General features: G+C 41.7%; 1 protein-coding gene across 5 annotated transcripts in view; it reads right to left on the bottom strand.

Annotated features, from left to right (window-relative positions):
* Nucleotides 1-12,314, bottom strand: part of SMOX (spermine oxidase) — a 142,833-nt gene that overhangs the window by 70,986 nt on the left and 59,533 nt on the right. For all 5 annotated transcript variants that reach the window (XM_029593407.1, XM_029593426.1, XM_029593416.1 and 2 more), the window contains 2 exons: nt 11,979-12,213; nt 4,017-4,243 (listed from right to left, as the gene is read on the bottom strand). In XM_029593407.1, the coding sequence (XP_029449267.1) occupies nt 4,017-4,243; nt 11,979-12,186 (435 nt within the window). In that variant the 5' untranslated portion in view covers nt 12,187-12,213. The remainder of the gene's footprint in view (nt 1-4,016; nt 4,244-11,978; nt 12,214-12,314) is intronic.

The raw sequence follows: 12,314 nt of genomic DNA on the forward strand, positions 1-12,314 counted from the left end.
TATTTATCAGTTACTCAGACCATCAAGGTCAGGGCTCTTGTTGGTTTCTGTTTGAGTCCAATTTCCTTTTACCCCCTGCTGTTGAAACAGAGAACAACGGAGTTGCATCAGAAGTGTAGCATCAGGCGTTTTGGTCAAGGGTAGTAATCGCCATATCAAACAAGTTACTCCCATGCTAATTTGTTTTCCCAGACTGTACAGTTCAATGTCAATGTTGGTTGTTGTCTGAATCCAGTTCCTCTTTTCCCCCTGCCATTGAAGCAGCAAGCAATGATGGAGTTGCATCAGCAGTATGAAGCCTTATTTGTTAAGGGAAGTATCGCCACACCAGCAAGTTACCCCCATGCCTCTTACTACATCTCCCCCCCCCACCCCCACCCCCCTGCATTTAGGGATCCACAGTGTTTATCCCATGCCCTTTTGAAATCTTTCACCTTTGTCTTCACCACCTCCTCCGGAAAGGCATTCCAGGCATCCACAACCCTCTGTGAAGAAATATTTCCTGACATTAGTTTTGAGTCGTCCTCCCTGGAGTTTCATTTCGTGACCCCTAGTTCTATTTTGTTCCAGTGGAAAAGATTTGTTGATGATCGTGCATCATTAAAACCTTTCAAGTATCTGAAGGTCTGTATCATATCTCCTCTGCTCCTCCTCTCCTCCAAGGCATACATATTTAGGTCCTTCAACCTCTCCTCATAAGTCATTTGATGGAGACACCCCCCACCATTTTGGTCGCCCTTCTCTGGACCGCCTCCATCCTGGTCACTCAGCGGAGCCACTAGCACATCTCTGAGCTCCCTCAGTATCCTAGGATTAATCCGATCAGGCCCCTTGGCTTTGTCCACTTTCAGTTTTCCTAGCTCTTCCCATACATTCTCTTCCATAAACGGGGTTTCGTCAAATCCACCCCCATCCACAGCCTTGAAAGCCAGAGACAGTCCTTCTCCAGGGTTTTCCTTAGTGAACACCGAACTGAAGTATTTAATATGTCTGCCTTTTCTTTGTCTGTTTCCACACATTGATCCTTTTCACCTTTCAGTTTCACTATACCACTTTGGACCTTTCTCTGATGTATCTGAAAAAAGTTGTCACCTCTCTTTACCTCTTTGGCAATTATTTCTTCTGCCAGATTTTTTGCTTTCCTATTTACTTTCTTTGTCTATCTCAGTTTAACCAGATATTCTTCCCTGTGTTCCTCTTTTTGGGATCCTTTATATTTCTCAAACGCTGTTCTTTTTATTTTATCAGCCACTTCCTTTGAGAACCAGATAGGTTTCTTATTTCTCTTGCTTTTGTTAACTTTTCTAACAAAGATTAGTTGCCTTTGTAATTGCTCCTTTTAGCTTGGCACACAGTTGTTCCACCTCTCCCATTTTCTCCCAGTCTTCAAGTTCCATCTTGAGGAATTTTCTCATTTCAGCAAAGTCCATATTTTTGAAGTTCAAAACTCGGGTTTTCGTGTGACTTCTCTGTATCCTATTTGCAATATCAAACCATAACATTTGATGATCACTGGTGCTAAGGTGGGTCCCTACCTGGACATTTGAGACATATCCCCGTTTGAGAGCACTAAGTCGAGAATCACTCCCTCCCTCGTGGGTTTCATTACCATTTACTTGAAAAAAGCTCCCTGTAGGGCATCCACTACCTCTCTACTTCTCCACTTCTGTTAGATTCCGCATTAGGAATATGTACGGCAGATTAAAATCTCCAATCAACATATCTCCCTTCCTTCCCACCTTTTGAATGTTTTCAATCAGCTCTCTGTCTAGTTCTTCTGTTTGAGTCAGAAGCCTGTAAACCACTCCAGCAAAAATGGATGCACCATCCTCTTTTTTTAGAATGGCCAATAATGCTTCCTCTCTACCCCTTATTCCTTGCAGTTCAGTTGCCTGGATATTCTTTTTTTTTTTTTAATATAAAAAGAGCTATTCCTCCTCCTTTTCTGTCCTCTGTCCTTCCTTGACAAGTTATAGCCCTGTAGGGCCATATCCCAATCATGAGAGTCCGTGAACCACGTCTCCGTAATAGCAACAACGTCCAAGTCCGCCTCCACCATTAGGGCTTGCAGGTCTGGGATTTTATTGCCCAGACTATGAGTATTTGTGCTCATAACTTTCCAGTTTCTCTCATTCCGTTTACTGCTTTTCTTTTACTTGTGTTTTTGCCTTATTCAGCTGACGTTTGTTATCCCCTTCATCCTTTTCCTTTGTTTTTGTTGTTGTTGTTGTTGGGGGGGTGGGTGACATTCCAATGTCCTTCTGCCACCTCCATCATTTAGTATAATTGCCTTATGGCATAGGATTTGAGCTTATCCCTTAGTATCCTTTTTCCTGCCACAGACAGATGTAAGTCATCTTTGATATGGAGTCCTTTTCTGTTCCATAAATTGCTCTGGCTACCAATATATCCAAAACTTTGCTCCTTACACTAAGTTTTGAGCCATGTATTGAATTTATGTATATGCCTTAGTCTCTCTTTCCCCTTTCCATGAACAGGTAAGACTCCTGAAAAGACAATCTTCACCATGTGATTAATCTGCTTCACCAGAGACTGGAAATCTCTCTGTACCACTTGGATGCTGTTTCTAGCAAGGTCGTTGGTTTCCAGATGGATGATAATATCAACTTCAGAGTCCTTGCTTTCTTATTTGATCGCACTAACTATTTGAATAGCGTTACTATTGGACGATGATCCCAGAAAGCTTTTGGCTAGTGTTCCCCTCAAAAAGAGTTTCCAAATTAGTGCCTCCGATGATTGAGTCGCCCAGCACAATGAGCTTGGTCTAATGGTTATTGTTTGTGTTCTGGAATTTTTATGTGCACTGGGTTTCTTTTCTTTTCAGATGCCTCTTCAATCTCAGTCACTTTAGCTTCTACATTATGTAATACAGAGAAGGCATTTTGTATTTGTGTCACTTGAGAGGGTGTATGTCTCTCCTTATCACAGGTCTTACTGTACCAGAGCCCACAGTAATCTATTTGCTCCTGGGTTGCTGTTTGCTACTTGTAAGTCGGGGGAGGGGGACTTCTGAAGGATGGGTGTCTTTGGGTCACATATCCTGACCTACCTGTGCCCACTGTAAACAACTTTTTCATGGACTTTTGCATTCTCCTTGGTAATGGTGAAACGATTTCTGAATTATACTGAAGAGTGGGTGTGGATTTCTTGTTAGTTGCGGATATTTTCTTTATTGCATCTAATTCAGCTTTAAAGTGAGCCAATTCCTCTTTCATGGAAGAGAGTTCTGAACAAATGGGGCAAACCTTAAGTTTCCAGATGATTTGCCTCAAAATAAAGGCTCCACAGCTGTTACATTGGATAGTCCTCATTTTGATCAATTTATTTGATGGAGAATTACTAAAATTAACTAGTTTCCAATTCTTAATCCAGGTGGACTATATTAGAAGAACAAGCCCTGGGGTGGGTGGGAATTAAACAGTGGGCACCTTAGTCTGGCGTGCTCAAGCCTTGTTTGAGTTGCTAATTACAAGTTGCTCCCCTCCCCCACGACCTGTCTTACAAAATGCCTACAATTAACTCAAAACAAAGAAACCTTACTTTTAAATTCTTAATACCTCCAATAATTATTACAATACAGCTCTTTTCAAATTCAGCCTTGCTTAAAAGACACTCCTATCAACAATGCAATTATATAAGATTTTCTGTCTTAAAGTCAAAGATTTCCATAAAGTAACACCATATATTTTAAAATTGTCAAATATTAATCAGTTTCAACCAACCAAATGCCTTCTGCCCTACTTAAATCAAATTATGAATTATCCAACTAAATGGTTTTGAATATTGACCCTAAATTAAATAACTTGTCTGCTTACTGGCTTACTGAACCCAGACCTTTAAATTTACAAATAATTTCTAATCAATTTCACCACCATATTTTAAACCATAGGAGAGAAGCCATTTACATAAGTTTATTAAAATAAACAGAGGGCTTATATGCACTTGGAAGAAATATGGTATCTACTTTTCATCATCACAAAAATCGCAAAACCTACCTCGTTGTACAAATCACTGAATTCTTCAACCAGATCCTTCGGGATCCTTTGGCCACTGTTTGTAAGGTAATGGGCCACTCCATTCTTGGAGTAAAGACTGATGCGACCAACGCTTCTCTCCCCATCAGTAGTCTCTTCCAGCAAGCCATTGTCTTCTGCTAGATGATAGATCGGGTTGCCATTTGAACCATGGATCCACGTAGCTCCCAGTTCAAAGGTAGCGTGTTCTAAGATACAGTAAAAAGAGGTAATCCATCAGTCAACCCACTAAACCAAGTCAGTATACCAAATAATGCAAGGGACAATGCTCAATGAATATGAATGTGAATAACTCTGAAGTCTGCAGAATAAAGACATTTGCTGTTACACAGATTAATTATCTGCATCCAATAAAGGGAGGTAAAGTTTTTCCAATTGATGTTTTAAAGCAATATCCCACGGTTTCCTGTTCATAGGCTTAAGTATCTCAGGAGATTAAACAGGCAACAGAAGAGTAAATTTAGAAAATCGTGACATTCAACAGCAACTGGAATCCAAATGCATATATATTTGTTTGGCTTGAAAGTGATAAATATGCAGTGTACAAAGCTCAATGATCACATTACCCCAGTCTTATTCTGTCTCCAATGGCTTCCAATTGAACAGCACATACAGTACAAGAGAGAGAGTTGCCATTATTCACAATTTCCTCCACAATGGATCCTTCCCCTGGATTAACGCTATCTTAAAGTTATACACCCCCAGTCGCTCTCTTCAATCATCCAGTCAATAACTTTTACAAATTCTAACTCCTTGACATGCAGTACTTGACTCGACTAGAGAAAAGACCTCCTCAATTGCCAGCTCCTCCCTTTGGAACTCCCTTCCTTTACAATTATGCAATATTGAGCCCCTTAGAGAATTTAGAAAGGCATTAAAAAAAAAAAAACAAAAAAAAAAAAAAAACTTTCCTCTTCAGTTGCATTGAAAGATCTACTGCCCGAATAACCTGATAGATGAGTTATCTCTTGCTGTCCATCCTTAACAGTCCGGAACCAAGTTTAATTTTGATTCTGTATTATTTTTTATTAATAAGCTTCCCTTGGTTCCCAATCCATGTCATATTAATATGTTCTTTTAGTTTGTTCTCATCTTATTATGTATGTTTTTATTGTACCCCCACCCTGAACGTTTGAGGGTGCAGGCTAAAAGTGAATTTTAAATAAATAAAACTAAATAAACCAAGGTTTGCCAAGTCGTTCTGGTGCAATTTAATTTAGATATCATGTGATAAGCATTTTATCTGAGCGCTGTTTACCTACACAAAGTGAAGTGGCAGAAATAGTACAAAATACAGAAAATGCTCTTTGAAGCCAGGGTTATTCAGTACCCCTACACATTTGTGCGTGTTGGGGTAGGAGAAGCTAACATTATTTAAATATACTGGGACAGAATATATGATATGGAGTATATACCAAAATCAGTTTACCTAAATTACATAAACTAGGAAAAATGGGCACAAAGAAAATGGTTTTCAGCTTAAACTTATATGCAAGGTGGCACAAAAGTCAGTAGACTGATGATGGCCAATGACAAGAGCAAAAATTTAGAAGCTGATATTCAAAGCCATTAGTCCGGCTATGTTTAGTCTAACAGACAAATAGAGGGATTTGAAAATCCCACTGTGCTGACGGCTTCCAGGTTAGACAGATACATTTTTACTTGGCTTAAAAGTTATTTGGCTAGCTCAAGTGTGGGGTGGAGGGCTTCCGGGATGGAGTAGGCTACCAGGCTAAGTTAGCCAGGTAAAGTGCCCATTTTCTGCATTACTCAGTTAACACAGCTGGATAACTTTAGGAATGCCACAGAGCTGTTTTAAAGTTAGCCAGATATACTTATCTGGATTGGCACATGTAGAAGGCACTGGAAGAACTGGTTTGTTTGGAGCCATTTCATCTTTCATACCCTGCAAAGTCTTCCCATCCATGTAATCATTCATCTTCCTCAATGCTGGCAGAGGATGAGGGGCCCCTAAGTCAGCATTGCTGACTAGGATAGAAAGAGACCTTGCAGCAAGGGACAATATGCATTCTTCTCTCTCACTTTACCAGCTGGACAGTGAAGCTGAGGTGTCTGCAGGGCTGGGAATGCCAACAGTGGATGCCAGAATCAAATAAGGTTTACTGTTCACTGAGATTTTCTGAGCCCACCATGGCTGTGGGTGAGTCCCCAATCAAAATAACTTTGGAAATGTTAGAAGGAGGGACTGTGAAATTAAAAGGAACACTAGTCCTCAGTTTCATTTCTTTGAAAAAATAAAAGTTGGTGACATGGAGCAAAAGTTTAGCTCAAAGTTATTTTGGGAAATGTTCTCGGAATATGGGAGGTTTAGAACTTCAGGTAGATTATTTGTAAATCTTTAGAAATGTTGCTAGAAAAGGATAATTAAATCCTGGCTAGGAAAATGGCGAGCAATTCAGAATATGTTGAAAGTAAAGAATTTGGTGTAATTTTTTAAAAGCCTACATAAATAAGATAGAAAATATGTGCATAGGTTATACCAAATTTCAAAGGAAAGTGTATGCATATGCACATATTTTCCCTTTTGAAAATTATCCTTTCAAAACTTCCACACACAATTATACCTGCAAAACTTTTGAGCAGAAATTTTTAGAAAATGTTATGCTCCTAGAGGGCAATTTTCAAAAGGAGTTACACATGTAAATGTAACTAGTATTATAGCAATTTTCAAAAGTCATTTACCCACGTAAAGTACACTTACACAGGTAAATCTTATGGACAATTCGATGGCATATATTAGAGCAATTTTCAAAAGCTCACTTACACAGGTAAAGCGCATTGACAAGTGTAAAACCCAATTTTAAGCATGTAAATGCTTTTAAAAATCAGGCCTTTATGAAAATACAATAGTAAGCAGTTATGTGTAAACTCCAGGGAAGAGATGGAGACAGCATTACCTGCTGCTTGAAGCCATCCCTAACCCCCTCCCCTGAGGTGTGCTGCGAGAGCTGCCCTGTGCTGAAGTCATCTGGAGGAGTCTGGGCTTACTTAAACTCTGCAGGCAGTGTAGCATGCTGAAGCCGTGCACCCTGGTAAGAGATTTTTTTTTTCTTTTTCATCTGGAACGCTCCATTTTTTTTTCCTGGGATTCTGGATTAATTATGGGTATGAAGAGAAAAGGTTATGCATGTTTACCCATCTGAGCCCATACCTTCCCTCTTCTTCCCAAATGTCTCTGGAACCCTTTGCTGTGAGCCTAGAAGTTAATTACTGTCTCTGTGAACCTGAGGCAGCAGGTGGCTCCATAATCTAGAGGATGCTTTGGTATCCTGAAGTCAGGAAGGTCCTTTCCCTCCACAGGCTGAATTGATGTCAGAGAGTTGAGAGTGGGGATGAGGTGTTGGATCAAACCCTCCCTTTCACACGTGAGATGGGGAGCTCTCTGCAAGTGGGCTCGGATATCATTGCCCCTCGTTAATAGGGGAAGAACTGGATCAACAACTTCTCAAGCCAGCAGTAGTGACTCTTGATACTTTATGGACAGCCATTGTTAGCCTGGAAAAGATCCGTCTCTTCAAAAATAGGTTCAATGTTGAATTCTGTTAGTGGATTATCTACACCGGTTGATTCACATTTATCATCTACTTGAGAGCAAGGCAATAAATTACCTGACTTGGGGGAGGGGGTAAATTTTTCAAATCGCGATGGGCCTTTATCGTGTACGTTAGGGTGCTCCCATGTGCGAGAACGCCCTAACGCACGTGAAAACTACCACATCGCGAGCTGAAAATTTAAATGAGGGAAAGGGGAGGGGTTTGGGTGGGGTGAAGAAGATTTAGGGGCCTGTAGCACTGCAGGCGATAATGTATCGCACATTAAATCACCTGCAGTAGAGCCGGAAATAGCTACAGCTATTTCACTGGCGCTGCGGCACGGACGCAAACGTGGCAAGCGAAAACGCACCGCCGCGATGCGGCCGCCTGCTCACTATCGCACCCCGCCCCTTTTTTCCTCCCGCAGCTCATCATTCCGCTATATTTGTAGCGAAATGATAAAACCTATGGTTGGGTTAGTAAGCAATCTAATGCAGTATTAAAGACAATCAGCTGTTACAATGGAATGCTGAAAATATGGGGCATATTATTGATTAAAACTGAGATTTTTAAATATTTACCAGGTTTTCTAGACCGTCGTTTAGTAAAATCTTTCACACTGGTTTACATGATTTTATCCTCAGAAGATCCTTTGAAAATTACTCCTTTACTTATATACATTTAACTTTTCTAATCTACAGCTTGTTTCGAGAGAACTATTCAAATTATTTGAGTGATTGTTTAGCTATTCCTAGGGAAATTTTACTGCTACTTGCTAAAGTCTATTACATCCCTAATCTCTGTACAAAGAGATATAGTATACCCTTATCCCAGACACAACTGTGAATGTCACTGTGATGCGTTCTTTTGCACTGGAGCCAGATACGGAGAGAATTATGGGGCTTTTTTCCAAATATTTTGTGGGGGGTGGGAAAGAAGTTATGGGCCTTAGGATTAGGCTTGCTCTCTGGATGACAACCTCCAGGCGGCTCGGGCTGGAGCTTCTCTCAAAGAATACAGAACTTAGCTCTGTGCGCATGCATGTTTGTTCCCATGCGATTACCTCTTCTCCTCGTTTTTTTTACCTTGTAGCTCAGCAGCCGTGCGGAAGGACTCCTCTCATCATCTCTGTGCTTTTATTGTTTTTCCTTCACCTTGCTTGAACCCACAACAGCATTTTTCAGTGCTATCATGGCACCAAAAACCCCCGGCTTCAAATTTTGCCACACTGGCAAGAATATGTCCCTCACAGATGGACAATTTTACTACCTGTGCCTGGGGCCTGACCATGACCGGTTGATGTGGCACGACTGCGGCAGGATGTTCTTGACAGCCCAGAGGCAGCAAGCAGCAAAACAAATTGCCAGGCTGAGAGAGGGTGAGGGGACTTTACCGGGATCCTATGCCTCAAAGTACTATTCCGCCCATTTGTCACCAGGGCCTAAGAGGTAGCACGGCACTCAGGAGAAGCAGGCATAATCGGTTGGCCCAACAAGAGTCTTCAGGGGGTCAAATAAGCAGAGCCAGGTGGGCAAAATTCCGAGCGAGCACAAGGCAGCACTGGCCACTACAAAACCCCAAAAAAAGCGGTGCATGAGTCGATAGAAAGTACGTTATCTAAGAGAATTGAGGGTCAGGAAGCACCCATGAATGCATCGCACCAACAACGTGCCATGCATCCGACGCACGACACACATGACATGACTCCAACTCCACGCATCTTGATGCAAGCGCCTCAGGAGAAATATCACCAGGTGTCCACAACAAAAACAACGAATGACGTACACCACGCATGAACAGCACCAATCCGCGATATAATCAGCTCATTCATGCGGTAACGGGGGGGAGGGGCGGGGGCAGACAGCCTGAACCCAAAGAACGGACCCTAGTCAGAGAAAGTTGGATTCTACACCTCAAACAGATTCTGAACGACAGACTGGCCAAACCTAGTATTGCATCAGCCATCCATATCCAGACAATAGTGAGATGTGAATGTGTGGAGAGAACGCCACGTTGCAGCCTTGCAGATCTCCTCCACGGGAACTGTCTCAAGTGGGCCACCGACGCTGCCATGGCTCTGACAGCATGAACCTTGACAGGACCCCCAACATCTAGTCCTGCCTGGGCATAAGAGAAGAGAAAGAGATGCAATCTGCTAGCTAACTGGATAGCATTTGTTTGGCAATGTCAACACTCAACCTATTCCTTTCAAAATAAATACAAAGTTGGGTGGACTGTCTATGGATTTCTGTCCGCTCAGACAAAAGGCTAAGATTTGCTTGCAGTCCAAACTGTGCAGTGCTGGTTCGCCTTGGCATGACTGGGGCCTGGGAAAGAACATTGGCAGGATGATGGACTAGTTAAGATGGAAGTCCGTCACTGCCTTAGGCAGGAACTTAGGGTGCATACCAAGACCATCCTGTCATGATAAAACTTGGTATAAGGTGGATAAGTCACTAAGGCCTGGAGCTCACTGACTGCCACGAAAAAATATGACCTTCCAGGTCAGGTACTTCAGGTCACAGGTGCACAGCAGCTCAAAAGGATCTTTCATCAGCTGAGCTAATATCACGTTGAGGTCCCAAGACACAGCGGAAGGCCTTAGGGGAGGCTTCAATTGAAGCAGGCCCTATACAACTATAGGCTGCAGAGAGATGGGCGTACCATCTACACCATGGTGGTATGCACCAATTGCACTGAGATGAACTCTAATGGAGTTGGTTTTTAAGCCAGCTTCCGATAGATGTAGAAGGTAATCAAGCAGTTTTTGTGTGGGGCAAGAGAATGGATCTAGGGCTTTCTGCTCACACCACAAGGAAAACCTCCTCCACTTCAGTCCATAGGACTTTCTAAAGAAAAGCTTCCTAGAAGCCACCAGGACCCGAGACACATCCTCAGAGATTTAGTGGTTGCAGAATTAACCTCTCAATATCCAGGCTGAAAGCGACAGGGCCTGGAGGTTGGGATGTCACAACCTGCCCCGATCTTGCGTGATGAGACCTGGGGAAGTCCCCAAACTGAGCGGTCTCTGGATGAACAACTCCCGTAGAAGTGGAAACCAGACCTGTCTCAGCCAATAAGAGGTGATGAAGATCATAGTCCCCTTGTCCTCATGAAGCTTCAAGAAAGTCTTCGCCACTAAGGGAATTGGAGGATACATGTACAGAAGACCCTTGCTCCAATGACGGGTAAGGGCATCAGAGGCTGGTTTGCCATCTGTCCTGCACAGGGAGCAGAACAGAGGCTCCTTCCCGTTGCACGGGCTCCCCAAGAGGCGAAATATCTGATTCGCTAACCCCACTCATAGGGTCTGAAGGCACGACTCAGTCTGCTACCACGTTATTCACAAGTAAAATTTATCTTTGACCAAGTTAAAAACTTATGATTCTCTACTCCAGCCTACAGCATATTCTCTGATCATCTGCTTAGGTTTTGTACAGTATTTACTATATATGTTTAGGACCAAATTCTTCAAAGTCTTTTTCCTGTTCTATTCATAGGCTTATACACTGCCTTATTTCCCCATAAGGAAAACCAAAGCAGTTTACATAATGTGATATAAAATACATCAAGACAGCACAGTATAAGACATACAAAATAATATGAACAATCCCAAATGCAGCACTCCCTATCTCCCACTCTCACTAGGGGAGGGAAGGGGGGCACATCATACAACACATCATCCTGATTTCGTTACAATAAATATAACAGTATAAATACAAAAGTATAATATCAAAACTATATAATAAAGCATTAAGTAATAATTCAGTACATATATTAGACTTAGTGGAGGAGTAGCCTAGCGGTTAGAGAAGCAGGCTGAGAATCAGGGGTCAGGATTCAAATCCTGTTGACATTCCTTGTGACCTTGGGCAAGTCACTTCATATTCCACAGCCTCAAGCACAGATTGTAAGCCCTCTAGGGACAGTGAAATACCTGCTGTGCCTGAATGTAACTCATGTTGAGCTACGAATGAAAAGGGTGTTAAATCTAAAAAATAAATATAGAAGAGAATGGAAGAAAAGCCTTAATGAATTAATCCCTTACAATCATGTTGTCATATCTTTCCCTAACAAAATGGTTTAATAATGATTTTTTTCAACTTTTCTTAGTTTAAAACAGTTGCCCTCTATTCCTACAGCTTCACTTGCATCCATAGATTTCAATACCTAAATAACTCAGAATTAGTTTGTTTTAACCATTATATTTCAACTTTGTTAAAATTAAAAAATTAAAAAAAAATAAAAAAAATCTAAAAATAGAAAGGTTCCCTTATTTGTTGATCAGTGATTAGGTCTTGATCCTTTCACAAACTTCAGACATGACAATTACAGTCTAAACGTTATGTAAGTGAGAAGTCCTCCTTACCAAATTTCACACTTTGCACTCTGCCTCCAATTCGGTCAGATGCCTCAAGGATTGTTACATCCGTAAAACCTTTCTCCAGGAGGGATTTTGTAGCTGACAGGCCCGCAAGCCCAGCACCAATAACTACTATTCGAGGCTGTCGTTTTCTCCGTAGGCCACTACTAAGAGGATCATCAGTGCTGTCTGAAGATGTTTCACAACTTTGCATGCCGTCCAAGCTCTCTTTTTATGGGACCTAGGAAAAAAAAGAAGGAAAAGGACATGGTTTATGAACATCCTTAAAATCAGAAGCAGATTTTCCTGCCTTTGAATAGCATGCAATTCTGGACAAACCTG

This window comes from Rhinatrema bivittatum, chromosome 1 (genome assembly GCF_901001135.1).
Source record: "Rhinatrema bivittatum chromosome 1, aRhiBiv1.1, whole genome shotgun sequence".
Classification (NCBI taxonomy): domain Eukaryota; kingdom Metazoa; phylum Chordata; class Amphibia; order Gymnophiona; family Rhinatrematidae; genus Rhinatrema; species Rhinatrema bivittatum.